Source organism: Salmo trutta, chromosome 12 (assembly GCF_901001165.1).
Source record: "Salmo trutta chromosome 12, fSalTru1.1, whole genome shotgun sequence".
NCBI classification, from domain to species: Eukaryota; Metazoa; Chordata; class Actinopteri; order Salmoniformes; family Salmonidae; genus Salmo; species Salmo trutta.
In genome coordinates, this window is record NC_042968.1 from 32,680,299 (window position 1) to 32,698,947 (window position 18,649).

The 18,649-nt window shown below is 47.2% G+C and overlaps 2 protein-coding genes across 3 annotated transcripts in view; both read left to right on the forward strand.

Annotated features, from left to right (window-relative positions):
* The window catches only part of LOC115203365 (E3 ubiquitin-protein ligase TRIM39), a 41,384-nt gene that overhangs the window by 1,095 nt on the left and 21,640 nt on the right, over positions 1 to 18,649 (forward strand). Inside the window, exons 3-5 of one of the 2 annotated variants that reach the window (XM_029768004.1) lie at positions 1,513 to 1,607; positions 1,898 to 2,011; positions 9,186 to 9,573. In XM_029768004.1, coding sequence (XP_029623864.1) covers positions 9,195 to 9,573 — 379 coding nt within the window. In that variant the 5' untranslated portion in view covers positions 1,513 to 1,607; positions 1,898 to 2,011; positions 9,186 to 9,194. Of the gene's footprint in view, positions 1 to 1,512; positions 1,608 to 1,897; positions 2,012 to 3,373; positions 3,438 to 9,142; positions 9,574 to 18,649 lie in introns of those variants that run through there. The other variant, XM_029768002.1, reaches the window with a different exon arrangement.
* On the forward strand, positions 3,902 to 8,847 carry LOC115204763 (uncharacterized). The gene is made up of 2 exons (XM_029770470.1): positions 3,902 to 4,840; positions 4,951 to 8,847. The coding sequence occupies exons 1-2, from the start codon at positions 3,902 to 3,904 to the stop codon at positions 8,752 to 8,754; spliced, it is 4,743 nt and encodes a 1,580-aa protein (XP_029626330.1). The 3' UTR covers positions 8,755 to 8,847.

An 18,649-nucleotide genomic window follows, 5' to 3' on the forward strand; every position in this document is an offset into this window, starting at 1 on the left:
CCAGAAAGTTATGAAGAGTGATCAGATGAATTGCAATTAATTGCAAAGTCCCGCTTTGCCATGCAAATTAACTGAATCCCCCAAAAACATTTCCACTGCATTTCAGCCCTGCCACAAAAGGACCACCTGACATCATGTCAGTGATTCTCTCGTTAACACAGGTGTGAGTGTTGACGAGGACAAGGCTGGAGATCACTCTGTCATGCTGATTGAGTTCAAATAACAGACTGGAAGCTTCAAAAGGAGGGTGGTGCTTGGAATCATTGTTCTTCCTCTGTCAACCATGGTTACCTGCAAGGAAACACGTGCCGTCATCATTGCTTTGCACACAAAGGGCTTCACAGGCAAGGATATTGCTGCCAGTAAGATTGCACCTAAATCAACCATTTATCGGATCATCAAGAACTTCAAGGAGAGCGGTTCAATTGTTGTGAGGAAGGCTTCAGGGCGCCCAAGAAAGTCCAGCCAGCGCCAGGACCGTCTCCTAAAGTTGATTCAGCTGTGGGATCGGGGCACCACCAGTACAGAGCTTGCTCAGGAATGGCAGCAGGCAGGTGTGAGTGCATCTGCACACACAGTGAGGCGAAGACTTTTGGAGGATGGCCTGGTGTCAAGAAGGGCAGCAAAGAAGCCACTTCTCTCCAGGAAAAACATCTGGGACAGACTGATATTCTGCAAAAGGTACAGGGATTGGACTGCTGAGGACTGGGGTAAAGCCATTTTCTCTGATGAATCCCCTTTCCGATTGTTTGGGCAATCTGGAAAAAAAGCTTGTCCGGAGAAGACAAGGTGAGCGCTCCCATCAGTCCTGTGTCATGCCAACAGTTAAGCATCCTGAGACCATTAATGTTTGGGGTTGCTTCTCAGCCAAGGGAGTGGGCTCACTCACAATTTTGCCTAAGAACACAGCCATGAATAAAGAATGGTACCAACACATCCTCCGAGAGCAACTTCTCCCAACCATCCAGGAACAGTTTGGTGACGAGCAATGCCTTTTCCAGCATGATGGAGCACCTTGCCATAAGGCAAAAGTGATAACTAAGTGGCTCGGGGAACAAAATATCGATATTTTGGGTCCATGGCCAGGACACTCCCCAGACCTTAATCCCATTGAGAACTTGTGGTCAATCCTCAGAGGCAGGTGGACAAACAAAAACACACAAATTCTGACAAACTCCAAGCATTGATTATGCAAGAATGGGCTGCCATCAGTCAGGATGTGGCCCAGAAGTTAACTGACAGCATGCCAGGGCGAATTGCAGAGGTCATGAAAAAGAAGGGTCAACACTGCAAATATTAACTCTTTGCATCAACTTCATGTAATTGTCAATAAAAGCCTTTGACACGTATGAAATGCTTGTAATTATACTTCAGTATTCCATAGTAACATCTGACAAAAATATCTAAAGACACTGAAGCAGCAAACTTTGTGGAAATTAAAATGTGTGTCATTCTCAAAACCTTTGGCCACGACTGTATATATAGACATAACTGTTTATGTTAACTGGCTAGGTTTTGTGAGTGAGATCTGTCTGAGCAGTCCAGAGTCTAAATCAGACATTAGACTGTGTGGAGCCTGAGGGAGACCCTGAAGTCATGAGCAGGAGGTGAGTCAGAGAGAGGGGGAGTCTGATGTTGAAGGTGATCAGAATGGCTGTGTATTTATTGGCGTTTACCTTGCCTTCTAAGGGGTTGAGTGGACCTTATCACATGCCAGGAAAATGCACCCTACACCATAACAGAGCCCTCATTTACTCAAGTGTTTCCTTTATTTTGGCGGTTTACTGTATTTCACGGTTGATGAATGTGTTTAGTTTCATCTGCTTTCACTTTAAGACAACACAGAAGATAATGTGATGATATCATTACAGATAACTATAATTTGTATGAATTGCAGAGCCAAGCGGGAGAGAATGCAGTCTCCTGCTCCCAGCTGTCTCTCTATGAATAGTGCCAGGTCAATGGTGCCACCCTTTGACTTTAAAAGAGAAACCTTGACCCCTGATCTGAGGTGAGTGTTGAAATGAGTAGCTTAATTATTATTTTTTTAAACACCCCACTCTCTCTCTCTCTCTCTCTCTCTCTCTCTCTCTCTCTCTCTCTCTCTCTCTTTCTCTTTCTCAGTGCCAGTCTGCTGACTGAGGATCTGTTCAGATGCTCTGTGTGTTCAGAGGTGCTGAGGGACCCAGTCTCCATTCCCTGTGGACACAGTTACTGCAGGCAGTGCATCAGCACATACTGGGTCCAGCCCGGCCCTGCAGGAGACTATGTGTGTCTCCAGTGCAGTAAGAGATCCAGAGTCCGGCCTGTACTCTGCACTAACACAGCCTTGGCCAGGTTGCTCCAGGGGCTCCATCAGGCAGGCTTCAGTCCTGCCCTCCCTGCTCTGGGCTATGCTGGGCCTGGGGATGTGGCCTGTGATATCTGCTCTGGACAGAAGCTCAGAGCGATGAAGTCCATCAAGGTGGTGGCCCGATCCTGTAGGTTCATGCTCTACAACATTCGTAGAGTACGACCCTGCCTCACATAGGAAGCGGCGCAGGTTCTAATCCAGGCACTTGTCATCTCCCGTCTGGATTACTGCAACTCGCTGTTGGCTGGGCTCCCTGCCTGTGCCATTAAACCCCTACAACTCATCCAGAACGCTGCAGCCTGTCTGGTGTTCAATCTTCCCAAGTTCTCTCACGTCACCCCGCTCCTCCGCTCTCTCCACTGGCTTCCAGTTGAAGCTCGCATCCGCTGCAAGACCATGGTGCTTGCCTACGGAGCTGTGAGGGGAACGGCATCTCCATACCTTCAGGCTCTGATCAGGCCCTACACCCAAACAAGGGCACTGCGTTCATCCACCTCTGGCCTGCTGGCCCCCCTACCTCTGAGGAAGCACAGTTCCCGCTCAGCCCAGTCAAAACTGTTCGCTGCTCTGGCACCCCAATGGTGGAACAAGCTCCCTCACGACGCCAGGACAGCGGAGTCAATCACCACCTTCCGGAGACACCTGAAACCCACCTCTTTAAGGAATACCTGGGATAGGATTAAGTAATCCTTCTAACCCCCCCCCCCAAAAAAAAGATATAGATGTACTATTGTAAAGTGGTTGTTCCACTGGATATCATAAGGTGAATGCACCAATTTGTAAGTCGCTCTGGATAAGAGCGTCTGCTAAATGACTTAAATGTAAATGTAATTCCTGTCTGACCTGCACTGTCTCCTACTGTGAGAGCCACGTCAGGCAGCACTACACTGTCCCAGCACTGCAGAGACACACCCTGGTTGAGGTCACTGGGGACGGGGGACACAAAGGCCACCAAGGCAATGCTGGACAGACAGAGAGCATCAAAGAGGTCCTGTCATTAGCAATACACTATGTGAAATGACTACAAACACTTATCTACAAGCACTTATAACACTATTAGAATGAGATGAACTGAACTGTGAATGTATTGTAACGACCCGGTATTGTGTTCTGTGTTCGTGGGTGTGTTATGGTTCTCATGGCTACTAGCAGGGGTTGAATGTGTCAGGACAGAGGGAAAGGGTGGGGGGTATGATGGGTAATCCCGCGGGATTTGGAAATGCATAAATAGGGATTGCTGTCTCATCTCTCTCTCTCTTTTCTGTTCGGGCCTTGATCTGTTCTTATGGGGGTGACCCTTAACCCGACATGGTGTAATTGTGTACGTTCGGTATTTAGCCACGTGGGCTGTGGCCACAACAATAGCCCAGTTTAGGAATAAACCTGTGTTCTGACCTGCACACCTGGAGTCCGTCTCTTTTCCTTTTATGACCCAGCCGGGTCATTACATTGGTGTCAGAAGTGCTTTCGAACTACGGGATCGAGACTAGGCGAGTTAGCTGTTCAGTATAGGCCGGGTTGGCTTTAGCGTAACTCGCATCTACGGTCATGATGCTTGGGGCGAGGCAGAAAATTAAGGAAGAGTCGGACAAAGTGTCCGTTGTGGGCTCGGGGGTACCCGGTCGGGAGGGTCGGGCGGCGACAGCGGTAGATGAGCTGGAGAGCCACATGGCGGGAGTTAAATTGTCAGTCAGCAAGATGGCAGAACTGGCGGGTTTTCCTTCACTCCGCTCGAGAGCAGACGTCACGGCGACGGGGATATCGACGTCACCGGGTGCGGAAATGGCGGGGCCTGCGTATGTAAACAGAGATGGCGGCGGCCTATTGCCATTAGCCACGGTAGCGGCTAAACTACCAAAGTTCAATGGACAAGGTAAATGGGAAGTTTTTTTCACTCAATTCGAGTTGTTGGCTGCAGCCGGGAGGTGGTCTGACGAGACGAAAGCGTTACAGCTTGCCCTGAGCCTGGCAGAGGAGGCGTCGGAATGCCTGTTAACGCTAGCCCCGGACGAGAGGGGCGACTACGGTGCGCTAGTGGAGGCATTGGGGGGCCGTTTCGGCAGCGACGCGCAGCCCAACATGCTGCGGATTGAACTGAGTAACAAAAAGAGACTTCAGGGGGAATCATTAAAGGCGTTGGCAAGTGGTATTCTGAGCCTGACCAGGCGGGCTTATGCAACTATGCCGATTGGGGTGCAAGACGAGCTGGCACGGGACAGTTTTATTAGAGCGCTCTCTTCCACCGAACTGGGTAAGCATGTTCAGATTGCGGACCCACCATCTCTGCGGGCTGCAGTGGAGATAGCCAGGAAGAGGGAGCTGATCTGGGGTGAGGGAGTGAGAGTGGAAGTCGCCAGTCAACCAGAGGTGAGAGCAGCGGTGGCTGGGGTGCCAGGGGTCATGAAACCAGAGTGGGCCGACGAGTTGTGCGGGCTAGTCAAGACTGCTTCGCTTGTCATGGAGAGGGGCTCCAGGCAGCGTCGCAGTGTCAGCTCAACTCCTATTGTATGCTGGGGTTGTGGCCAGCCTGGCCACATTCAGCGGGAGTGTGGCAGATTACCCCGTCACCAGGGAAACGACGGCGGGTTCTCGCGCAGGGGGCAGCGCGGACCCACCCCCCCGCCCCCAAACCCACTGTAAGCAAAAGAGGTACCCAGCAGCGCAGACAAGAGGGTGGGGACCTGCTCCCCCAGGGTGTAGCTGCCGCCGTGTTTCCTAGTCCGGTAGTTGTGGTGGGACGTACCACCGTTGGGGACTTCTGTAATGTCATCGTCAAGGTGGAGGGGGTGGAATGTTTGGCCCTGGTCGACACGGGCTCTACAGTAACCCTGGTGAGACCGGACATACTACCTGTTGGGGTGCGGGTGGAGCCGACCCTTGTCCAGCTACGGACTGTCACGGGGGAGCTAGCCCCCATGTTAGGGAAGTGTCAGCTATCTGTGACTGTGGGGGGGAGAACTGTGGGGTGTCCGGCATGGGTAGCAGCGGTGCAGGACCCCTGTATACTGGGAATGGACTTTTTGAAAAACTGTGGGGCTCAGTTGGACTTAGCGTCGGGCACTTTGAGGCTGTCGGGGGGGCCCACAGTGGGAATGTCGACTTCGGGAGGGCCAGCAGGGGGCAGGGCTGTCCCTCCGTCTTCCTCCAAGCTTGCAGAAACTCCACCGGTCATCCCGGCTGCTCCCTTGGTCGTTGTGCCATTCCAGCAGCTGTCTCCGGCGGCGACGGCCTTCACTCCCCATCATGGTGCAAGCACAGGCAGCTCAGTAGCCCAAAACACACTGGCTCCTTCACCCCATCAGCCCGATGGGGGGAAGGAGGAAGCTATAGACGCCGTTGAGGCTGTGTGGCTGAAGAACTGTCAGGGTCTGGATGAGGGACAACAGAGACAGTTAAAGCAGCTGCTGTTGGACTTTAAAGATAGCTTCGCTTGGGGGGAAGATGAGGTAGGACAAACGCACCTAGTTCAGCACGAAATAGACACTGGGGATGCCCGACCCATTAAAATTCGGCCCCGTCGTATTCCCCTTGCCAGGAGGGAAGCAGCAGACACAGCTATTGTTGACATGTTGCGGGCTGATTTCATTGAGCCATCAGATAGCCCATGGTCCGCGCCGGTCGTCATGGTGCCCAAGAAAGGGGGTAAACTTAGGTTTTGTGTTGACTACAGGGGCCTAAATTCTATCACCACTAAAGACTCTTATCCCCTACCGAGGATTGATGAGTCGCTAGACCACGTGAGAGGGTCCTCGTGGTTCTCCTCCCTTGATCTGCGCAGTGGCTACTGGCAGGTGCCCCTCTCGCCAGGGGCACGTGAAAAAACGGCCTTCTCGACAGATAGGGGCCATTGGCAGTTCAAGGTGCTGTGCTTCGGGCTCTGTAATGCTCCTGCCACCTTTGAGAGGCTCATGGACAGAGTGCTGGCGGGGGTTCCGAGAGACGAGTGTGTTGTGTACCTAGACGACATATTGGTGCACGGCACATCGTTTGAGGGGGCACTGGGGGCAATTAGGCGAGTGTTGGAGAGGATCTCGGGGGCAGGGCTAAAATTACATCCGGGAAAGTGCCATTTCATGCAAAGGGAGGTGGCGTTCCTGGGGCATCAGCTGGGTGGTGAGGGCATCAGCACGATGCCAGACAAAGTAGAGGCTGTGAGGGGGTGGCCAGTTCCAGGGGGAAAAAAAGAGGTTAAGAGCTTCCTGGGGCTGGCATCCTACTATCGTAGGTTTGTGAAGGGGTTTGCGGGGGTAGCGGCTCCTTTGAACCACCTTCTCAAGGAGGACACTGTTTTTCAGTGGACCGAAGAGCACCAGCGGGCGTTTGAGGCCCTCAAACGTGCCCTGATGGAGGCTCCTGTCCTGGCCTCACCAGACCCGAACCGTCCGTTCATCCTGGACACCGACGCAAGCAATGAGGGTTTGGGGGCTGTACTGGCTCAGCGTGGTCCTGATGGGGAACACGTAGTAGCTTATTACAGCAGAACTTTTGATAAGGCAGAGAAACGCTACTGCGTGACAAGGAGAGAGCTTTTGGCTGTCGTGGCAGCAGTACGCCATTTCAAGTACTACCTGGGGGGCCTGCCGTTTGTGGTCCGGACGGATCACTCCGCCCTGCAGTGGCTTCTCTCCTTCAAGGAGCCAGAGGGTCAGATTGCCCGCTGGCTGGAGGAGCTGCAACCCTACGACTTCCAGGTGGAGCACAGAGCCGGCCTTCGCCACAGCAATGCAGACGCCTTGTCCCGCCGCCCGTGTGCTGAGCATGGCTGTGGGTACTGCGCCAAACGGGTGGAGCGAGAGAGAGAACTGTGCAGGGAGGAGGGAGTCACCGCCCCGGTGAGTCAGCTGAGGGTGACAGAGTGCCGGGAGCTTGAGGCTGTGGACGTTGGGGAGTGGAGGCGTCGCCAGGAGGAGGACGCAGAGCTGCGTCCTGTGCTGCGGTGGGTGGAAGAGCGAAGACGACCGCCGTGGGGGGAAGTAGCCCCTCTATCACCAGTCACCAAGGGGCTGTGGGCTAAATTCACAGTCCTTAGAGTGGCTGAGGGAGTGCTCCAGAGGGGGTGGAAAAAGCCAGCGACTGGAGAAATTACGTGGCAGGTAGTGGTGCCCAAAAGGCTGCAGGGGAGCGTGTTACAGCAGCTTCACGGGGGAGTTGGCGCAGGGCATTTTGGGGTCTCCAAAACGTTAAAGCGCGTGCGTAAAGGCTTCTATTGGGCCAGGCACAGGAGGGATGTTGAGGACTTTTGTAGGCAGTGCGACGAGTGTGCTGCTAAAAAAGGACCTCCAGGTCAGTCACACGCCCTCCTACAACAATTCCCAGTAGGGGAGCCCATGGAGAGACTGGGGGTAGACATAGTGGGGCCGTTTCCAACCACAGACAGCGGTAACAGGTGGATTCTAACCGCTATGGACTACTTCACCAAGTGGCCGGAGGCTTACGCTCTCCCAGACCAGGAGGCAGCGACAGTAGCTGATGCGTTGGTGGGGGGAATAATCAGTCGGTTTGGGGTGCCACAGTCTATTCACAGCGACCAGGGGAGAAACTTCGAGTCACGGGTGTTCTCAGAGTTGTGTAGACGGTTAGGCGCGGAGAAGACGCGCACTACGCCACTTCACCCCCAGAGTGATGGGCTGGTGGAAAGATTTAACAGAACGTTAGCACAGCAGCTGGCCATCGTTACCTCAAAACACCAGAGAGATTGGGACACCCACTTACCGTTTATTCTTATGGCATGTAGGTCGGCTGTTCAAGAATCGACTGCGTGCTCCCCAGCGCTACTAATGTTAGGTCGTGAGTTGCGCACCCCAGCCGAACTGACGTTTGGTCACCCTTCTGATAATGACGACGGGGTTTTGCCTGGCCCGAACTATGTGTGTCGTCTGCAGAACCGGTTAGAAGCGGCTCACACCTTCGCAAGAGAGCAACTCGAGAACGCAGGGGTCCGCCAAAAGCGCCACTACGACTCGCGCGCTAGGGGGAGGCACTTTGGAGCGGGAGAATGTGTGTGGCTTCACAACCCCACGCGCAAGAAGGGGCGGTGCCCAAAGCTGGACAGTGCATGGGTGGGGCCGTGTCTGGTGATAGAGAGAGTGGGGGAGGTGACGTACCGGGTGGAGGTCCCCCCACGGAGCAGGAAGGTGGTGGTCCACCGGGACCGATTGGCACCCTACAGAGGGAGGAAAACGGTAGGAAATGGGAGTGAGGTCTCTGATGTGAGCCCACGGGAACAGTCTAATGAGGAGACTCTAGCGCAACCTGAGCCTGGGATGGGGGCTGCTTCTTCAGAGGGCGCTGGAAATGACATTGGGGCAGATGAGTGTTCTGGGGGTTCACCGGGGAGAGCCACGGGGAGGCCCAAGAGACTGATGCGACCTCCGGGTCGTTTTAAGGATTTTGTTGTGTAACCCTAGGGGCTAGGGTTTAGAAAGGGGGGGGCTATGTAACGACCCGGTATTGTGTTCTGTGTTCGTGGGTGTGTTATGGTTCTCATGGCTACTAGCAGGGGTTGAATGTGTCAGGACAGAGGGAAAGGGTGTGATGGGTAATCCCGCGGGATTTGGAAATGCATAAATAGGGATTGCTGTCTCATCTCTCTCTCTCTTTTCTGTTCGGGCCTTGATCTGTTCTTATGGGGGTGACCCTTAACCCGACATGGTGTAATTGTGTACGTTCGGTATTTAGCGGCGTGGGCTGTGGCCACAACAATAGCCCAGTTTAGGAATAAACCTGTGTTCTGACCTGCACACCTGGAGTCCGTCTCTTTTCCTTTTATGACCCAGCCGGGTCATTACAGTATTATATTACCTGAACTGTGTGTTTCATGTTTTCTCTTAAGGAGGAGACTATGGGGACTGAGGAGGAGGAGAAGGAGAGGGAGAGTGTCTCTAAAAAGGTGATGGAAGTTAAAGAGGAGGAAGAAGATTCTGAGGGACTTTCTGATCTGAAGAAGAACCCTAAAACTAAAAATCTGATCTCTGAACTGAAGAACATCTCTAAGTTAAACTCAGACTTGGAGCAGAAGAACTCTAATCTTAAACATGATGTTCGTGAACTCAGTAAGAAGAATGCTGCGTTAAAACAAGAGGCAACATTTGAGAAAGAACTGATGGACATCAGAAATGCTGACATGAATAAGATCATAGCTACTCTCATCTCAGACCCACAGCAACAGAGAGAGGCTGAGTATGTGAGAAGAAACCTGAAGAATATGACCATGGACTATGGTTAGTATGACAATAATGACTCCTTAAAGTGACAGTTTAGATTCTTTAAGGTAGTACTAGGTTATTAAATAGTATTGTTAACAGGTTCTTATGAATGATAGTTCAACACTCATGGTGTTATGACTGGTTTCACAATGATTTTATAATTGTCTTAAGTATACCCCATTCAAGTAAAGTGTTACCTTTTATATTTTAGATCTTGAAACAATCAGAAAATAATTTTGCCAGTTAGACTCAACAGTCCTGTATGTTACTCTTCAGTTAGACTCAACAGTCCTGTATTTTACTCTTCAGTTAGACTCAACAGTCCTGTATGTTACTCCTCAGTTAGACTCAACAGTCCTGTATGTTACTCTTCAGTTAGACTCACCAGTTCTGTATGTTACTCCTCAGTTAGACTCAACAGTCCTGCATGTTACTCTTCAGTTAGACTCAACAGTCCTGCATGTTACTCTTCATTTAGACTCAACAGTCCTGCATGTTACTCTTCATTTAGACTCAACAGTCCTGTATGTTTGTCACGTCCTGACCCTAGTAAGATGTCATTTTCTATAGTAGAGTAGGGCAGGGCGTGACAGGGGGTGTTTTGGGATGTTCTATGTTTTCTATTTCTATATTTAAGTTCTAGTTTTCTATTTCTATGTTGGGATTGTTTGGGGTTGATCTCTAATTGGAGGCAGCTGATCCTCATTGCCTCTGATTAGAGATCATATTTAAGTAGGGGTTTTTCTCATTGTTATTTGTGGGTTATTATTTTTTGAGTGGTGTGTTTTCCTCTCTGCGTCACGGTTTGTTGTTTTGTGTTTTCAAGTAATTTAAGTGTATTGCGTTTCAGTTTCATGTTTAATAAATATGTGGAACTACAAACATGCTGCATTTTGGTCCTGTATGCTCCTTCAAACAGCCGTGACAGAATAACCCACCACCAAAGGACCAAGCAGCGTGGAAAGGAGCAGCAGGAGAGATGGGAGGACATTTTGAATGGGGAAGGACCCTGGAGTCAGGCTGGGGAGTATCGCCGACCGAAGGAGGAACTTGAGGCAGAGCAGCATTACTATGAGGCGCTGTACAAGCCACGAGGCAAGTGCGAGAGGCAGCCCCAATAAAAAAATTGGGGGGGGGGGGGGCCTCACACAGGGAGATTGGCGGATTCAGGTTGGAGACCTGAGCCAACTCCCCGTGCTTACTGTGGGGAGCAAGTGACGGGGCAGGCACTGTGTTGTGCGGTGATGCGCACTGTGTCGTCAGGGAGCATTCACAGGCCAGTGCGATCTGTGCCCGCACCCTGCAGTTGTCGAGCAGGGGCAGAACGGCAGATTTATACCTTGTCGCTCGGGGATTCAATCCAGTAACTTTTCAGTTACTGGGCTAATGCTCTAACCATTAGGCTACCTGCCGCCCCAAATCAGGAACAGTAGCTCTTGTATATTAATCAGTGTTGACCGTTGAACCCATCTATAGGTCAGTATGGAAGAGAACAGGAGGTACAGGAGGGACTTTTGATGTTTAGTGTTTCCTGAGGAAGTTCAGTGTGTTTTGTTCTGGTGTTGTTGATGTGATTCTATTATCACACACCAGTGCTGTACCTCCCTCTAGTGGCTGGTGTCTGCAGTTGGTAGAGCATGGTGTTTGCAACGCCAGGGTTGTGGGTTCGATTCCCACGGGGGACCAGTACGGGATTTTTTTTTAATGAAATGTATGCATTCACTACTGTAAGTCGCTCGGGATAAGAGCGTCTGCTAAATGACTAAAATGTAAAAAATGTAAAATGCACCACATCTGTCTGCTAATCCTGTTTGATCAACATGTGTGAATAGAAACGCTCCATAGATCATGATGTGTTGGGTGCTCTGCGTCTGCTTCATAAGACTCTGGACTATCAATTATAGTCTGCTTGACACAACAATGAAATATCCTCCAACTAAAGAGAATATTACCTCATCCTGCATCCCAGGATCTTCTTGGATCACAGCTTCAGTCTCTGACTGTAGCATCTTATCATCCAATCTGTGCTTCCATTTCTTCTAGGGATTAACAATGTTTTCCATTGAAATATCTTTCTTTTTTTTCAAAATATAACTAATGTGGAAGCAAATGGTTGAATGAAGTAGATTTTATTTTCCCAGTGTGTCCCTAGTCGTTCTAGATCTCTCTCTTTATGACTGTACAGCACTAGAAACATTTAAAGGCTTTTCTCATACTGTAGTGGAAAAATAGACGAGATGTGACTTGCAGGTCCAGCGTGATGATTTCCATAGTTTTCGATTGTTTCAAGAGTTCATAAAGAGATGTGAATTTTGATATGTTCTATTGTACTGTAAGGATGCGTTTACACAGGCAGACCCATTTTTTTCACTAATTGGTCTTTTGACCGATCACGTCAGATCTTTTCACATCGGATCTTTTTCAGAGCTGATCTGATTGGTCAAAAGACCAATTAGTGAAGAAAAAATTCTGAATTGGGCTGCGTGTGTAAACGCAGCCTAAGTGTTATGGATTTATTTTTACAGAGTTACTGTGTTAATCTGTTCACTGGACGGCGGTCAGTTCAAAGTGGGATCGACAAAGATGTGCTCTCCTATCATTTAGATTGAGTTGTGATGATTTGAGTCAAGAATGAGTGTGATGTTTTTATGCCTTTTGTTTATTGTTTTTGGCCAAGCAAAGTGATGGTAATTAAGCGATGGGGGTTATTGAGACCGCCTTCCGCTGTAGTTGGGATAAAAAGTGTTGGGTTGTTTCATTCAGGGAGTCATTGTAAACCAATCTCCCGGTGTACGTTTTGTATGCCATAGTGTGTTTTATACTTTATACTTTAGATATTTGCATCTTTTGGCATTGAAGACTTCTGGCATGTACTATTTTATAATTGTATTCTTATTGCATAACTAATACATTAGTTTTAAATGGATAATTACGTACAGTAGTCCTCATATTTCAGTCATTTTCCTTGTATTAATCTTCAATGTAATGGTCTAATGATAAATGTTCCACTACACATAGCATAATGTGAAGGTTCTAACATCCCTGTCTAAAGTTAACATCATAACTTAATGCTAGGACATACAGGTAACCGCAAAATAAAGGAAACACTTGAGTAAATGAATGATACAAAGTATATAGAAAGCAGGTGCTTTCACATGTAGTACATTAGTTAATTAAGCAATTAACATCCCATCATGCTTAGGGTCATGTATTAAAATGCCCAGTTGCCCATTATTTTGGCTTCCATTGCTAGAAGAGATTTCAGAGAATTTGAAAGAGGTCTCAAAGGAGCATAAGGGATTTGAAGCTAGAATCCTTAATTGAAACAATGATTTAAGCCGTGCTCACATTGGCAGTTTGAAGTGCATATCTGATTTGAATCTGTTATTTTTCCTGCAGTCTGTGGAGAAAAGCTTTGTTATTGTTTCACCTGCTGATTGCCTCTTTAAAGGGTTTGCGTGCATCTCAGTCACCAGATCTCAAACCAGTTGAACACTTATGGGAGATTATAGAGCATCTATAGCATTGTTCACATGAAAATGGAGTCAGGTTGAATATTATATTATGGCCGAACAACAAGGACCCCAGAACACCACACTAGTCACACAAACAAATTGACCCAGCCTCTGCGTCCCAAATTGACAGTTGGGAGATGTCGCCCATGGCTATTTTCTCCAAGAGGATGTCCTGATGAGAAAGTGGGTGTCTCATGGTAGTTGTTTTGTGGGGGAGGCGATTAGTCAGGTTGTTGTACCAGATAAACTTTGTGAGTTGGTGTTGACAACTTCTCACAACGATGTTGCTGGTGTGAGGAAAACCTACAATCGCATACTAAGACATTTCTTTTGGCCTAGGTTAAAGAGGGATGTTTCTGAGTTCATCAAAACTTGTCACACCTGTCAATTAACTGGTAAACCTAATCAAGCTATTAAGCTGGTACACTGTTTCCTATCCCTATACTCAGCCAACCTTTTGAGTATCTGATTATTAACTGTGTTGGTCCTCTGCCTCGTTCGAAAAAGGGTAGTAGTTACCTGTTCACTGTGATGTGTCAGAACACTAGGTTTCCTGCTGCCTATCCTCTCCGGTCTATCACCACTAAGTCTGTGCTAAAAGCTTTGACTCAGTTTCTCTCACTGTTTGGAATCCCTAAGGTCATTCAGAGTGATCAAGGATCTAATTTCACCTCTAATCTGTTTGGTCAGGTTCTCCAACAGCTCCATATTAAACACAATTTGTCTAGCGCCTATCACGCGCAGAGTCAAGGAGCACTGGAACGTTTCCATCAAACACTTAAGTCTTCATTAAGAGCTTATTGTACTGAGCTGGATAAGGATTGGGAGGAGGGGTTGCCTTGGTTACTGTTAGCCGCTAGGGAGGTTTCACAGGAGAGCACGGGTTTCAGTCCAAATGACCTTGTGTTTGGAGATAGGGTGCGTGGACTTCCATCTGTTCTCCAGGATGACTGGAAGTCTCCCGAGCCCCCTCAGTCCCTGTTTTCTTATGTGTGTGATTTCCGGCGATGCCTGTACGCCGCTGGTGAAATGGCTAAAGAGAAGCTATCATCTTCACAGGAGAGGATGAAGGGCATATTTGATCGGCGAACTGAGCCTCGTCACTTTAGTACAGGTGACCAGGTTCTTGCTCTGCTGCCAATTGTTGGTTCTCCTTTTCAAGCCAAGTTTCAAGATCCGTATATGGTTGTGCGCCAGTACACTGACCAAAACTATCTAGTTGCCACTCCAGAACGGAGAAAAGCACACCAACTGTGTCATGTAAATCTGTTAAAACCCTATTATGCACGTTCCTCTGAGGCTGAACAGTGGGAGTCTACAGAGGACGGTAAACCTGTTCTGTTGGCCGATACCGTTACTTCGCTGGGTTCTTGTCATGCTAGGTCCGTGCATGGGTAGGAAGATGTTCCCGGTCCATTATCGCCACCGACCTCATTCGTCTTTCAGTCATCCACATGGGTATAACCAATGAGGAGATGGCACGTGGGTACCTGCTTCTATAAACCAATGAGGAGATGGAAGAGGCAGGACTTGCAGCGCGACCTGCATCAGAAATAGAACTGACTTCTATTTTCCCCCTTGGCAACACAGATGCTCGTTGGCGGGCGCGAGCAGTGTGGGTGCAATAATTGAATAATATAGATTTCAAAATTTATTTTGCAACGCTTGCGCACGGTGTAGTCAGCCTGTAAGCCTAACTCTAGCTCCTAACTCTAAACATCTAAAACTAACCCTAGCTCCTAATCCTGAACCAAATTCTAACCCTAATTCTAATGTTAACCCTAAACCCCATAGAAAAAGCATTTGACAGTGTGGGGCTAACACATTTTTGTGTGGACTTCTGGTTAAACGCGTCCACACACACACAAATATGCACAAACACATACTTGCAGATATGCACACACATACACGCACAAACACACACAATAAAGACTGATTACAACGTAACTTGAATTGCTTTCTATGATTGGAGGTGAAGATTGTCTGGTTTGTTGGGAAGATATGATGTTCTGCTGTACTGTAGTTTGTAAAGTGTGATAGAAAATTACATATTTGCCTGATTTGATTTATGTTAATAGTTAACGGTTATATACTTAACTAAGAGTAAGATATTTCTGTTCTCTTCCTTTCTGAGAGAAGTCTTTTTGAAGCTTGGGCTGGCAACTGATTAAGAGATGGCTAGGTGAAAACCTACAGCTGGCATTCACATTTTAGTCATTTAGCAGATGCTCTTATCCAGAGCGACTTACAGTAGTGAATGCATACATTTTTTTCATACTGGCCCCCTGTGGGAATCGAACCCACAACCCTGGCGTTGCAAACACCATGCTCTACCAACTGAGCCACACGGGACCATTCCATAGATAAGATGTGGTGTGTGTGACACTACCTCATTGTGTCATCTTCATGGCATCTGGGAAACTAAGCCGGGTTGGAAGTAAAATAACATCCCGTGCAGATAACCAGGAGATGGACCAAGGTGGCTATGGGAGAGGTTGGAACCAGCCTGACTAAGCATTTTTTATAAGCATCCTATATAATATCTGTTATTTCATTTTCAGTTAGGCTCTCTGCCCTGACTGTTGGGTTGACAGCTTCATTATTTCAATAATTAATTGCTATTATATTAAGATGATTGTTTGAAGAAATGACAAAGTCTCTCTCGGTACTGAATTTCCACGACAAATGTCACAACTACAATCACACCCCAGTGTCTATGAACACACGTTATCTAGACACAGTTCATCCTACAGCCACTAAATGGTGACATTGTACTACAGCATGACTCTGCTTAGCAAGGCTTTTTTTAAAGTCTGGGCCCGTATTCATTAACCGTCTGAGTGTAGGAGTGGTGATCAAAGATCTGTTTTGTCTGTTACATAATAGAAAATAGGATTATATGGACAGGGGGGACCTGATCCTAGATCAGCCCTCCTACTCATAAACAACAACAACCCCGCCCCTAACCACCATTTCACTGGAAGTGAAAGGTACATACACGTTAACCTGTTGGGGCTAGGGGGCAGTATTTTCACGGCCGGATAAAAAAACTTACCCGATTTACACTGGTTACTACTCTTGCCCAGAAACGAGATTATGCATATAATTAGTAGATTTGGATAGAAAACACTCTAAAGTTTCTAAAACTGTTTGAATGGTGTCTGTGTGTATAACAGAACTCATATGGCAGGCCAAAACCTGAGAAGATTCCATGCAGGAAGCGCCCTGTCTGACAATTTGTTGTCCTTCTGTTGCATCTCTATCGTTATTACAGCCTCTGTGCTGTTACGTGACACTTTCTAAGGCTTCCATTGGCTCTCTAAAGTGTTCAGAAAGCGGAATGACGCGTCTCCTATCTCTGGGCAAAGTACAGCAGCAGAGTTTGTCAGTGGCCTGCCTGGGGACAGTGAGACTGAGATGCGCATTCACGAGACTTCTCCATTTTTTTCTTTCAGTCTTTGAATGAATACAACGTTGTCCGGTTGGAATATTATCGCTATTTTACGAGAAAAATAGGATAAAAATTTATTTTAAACAGCGTTTGACATGCTTCTAAGTACGGTAATGGAATATTTTGAATTTTTTGGTCACGAAATGCGCTCGCGCGTTACCCTTTGAATAGTGACCTGAACGCACGAACAAAATGGAGGTATTTGGATATAACTATGGATTATTTGGAACCAAAACCACAATTGTTGTTGAAGTAGAAGTCTTGTCTTCTGACGAAGAACAGCAAAGGTAATCCAATTTTTCTAATAGTAATTCTGAGTTTAGTGAGCCCCAAACTTGGTGGGTGTCAAATTAGCTAGCCTGTGATGGCCGAGCTATGTACTCAGAATATTGCAAAATGTGCTTTTGCCGAAAAGCTATTTTAAAATCTGACATAGCGTTTGCATAAAGGAGTTCTGTATCTATAATTCTTAAAATAATTGTTATGTATTTTGTCAACGTTTATCATGAGTAATTTAGTAAATTCACCGTAAGTTTTCGGTGGGTATGCTAGTTCTGAACATCACATGCTAATGTAAAAAGCTGATTTTTGATATAAATATGAACTTGATTGAACAAAACATGCATGTATTGTATAACATAATGTCCTAGTAGTGTCATCTGATGAAGATCATCAAAGGTTAGTGCTGCATTTAGCTGTGGTTTTGGTTTTTGGGACATATATGCTTGCTTTGAAAATGGCTGTGTGATTATTTTTGGCAGGGTACTCTCCTGACATAATCTAATGTTTTGCTTTCGCTGTAAAGCCTTTTTGTCTTACCTACTGATTATGTACCTGGAGAATCTAACTCAAGCGTCAACAGTCCTCTTGTTGTAGAGGTGGTTGGGTTAGGGTTAGGGTTATAGACACGGACAATTTACTTACCATTGAGGTAGAGGCTAGTGCTCTGGCTGGAATCCATGAAACACTGGAAAAGTTGTGTGAGGAGGTAGCAGGGCTGAGGGGGTTTGGAGTTCAGCCAGAGTAAAATTCTCACTCTCCAAAGAGAAAACAAGACACTCACAGCCAAGGTAAAAATCCACGATTCCAACATGGATTGTCTACTCAGGGAAAACAGGGTGATGAAGGAGTCGCTACTAGACATACAAAGTCGTAGCATTACTTGAAAATCTATTTTTTTCTGGGATTCCTGAGGACGCATGCAATAATCCAGAGGGCGCGATCAGAGAATTCATGCAATCTGGCTTGAAACTTCCTATAGAGACTGTAAACAAGGTGGCTTTCCACCGAGTACACAGACTTGGAGCTCGGAGCGACAAGACCAAGGGTCCCCGACCGATCATCACAAAATTTGAACACTACCAAAAAAAGGAGCTGATCAAAAGCAGAGGAAGGGAGCTTAAAGGCACCAAATTCCAAGGAAGAGATAAACGAATGCAGTAAGAGACTGTATCCGGTACAAAGACAACAAAGGAAGAATGGTAGGCGTGCCTTTATCATTGTGGACAAACTCTTTATAGATGGACAGCTATTCCGAGACAGCTCCATAACACCATGGCTGTACTAAATTCTACAGGGACTTCAGGTTATGAAAAAAAGAAGGTATGGGAACTGTAAAATTATCTGAACATTATGAAGTGGATATGAATACACACGTACTCAACTACATGCTTGCTTACACATACGGACTTATACATACACACACACACACACCTGATCTCGCTCTCCTCTCCTCTCTCACCCTCTTTCTCTCTTTTCTCTTCTCTTCTCTCCCTCGCTCTCTATTGTCGAGAACTGTTTTATAATTTAATGTGTTTATTGTTTGTTTATCTTTTTATGTATTTGTCTAAAAGTTTATATATGTTTACAACAAGCAAGGGGAAGATATCAGAATAGGGGCATTGGGGAATAATAACATATTGTACGGAATACATTTGTACTGTAGTGAAGCTGTCTCTAGAGTAATGCAAGGTCTCTTTCATCATCATGTGAAACGTCAATTGCTATGGAAATCCTGGGATGTGTTTTTCAATTATGTTAAAGGTAATTATGATGCAACTATGGTGGTGATACAATATGGATTACAATTATCATCATGAATATTAAGGCTATACGCACTACATGT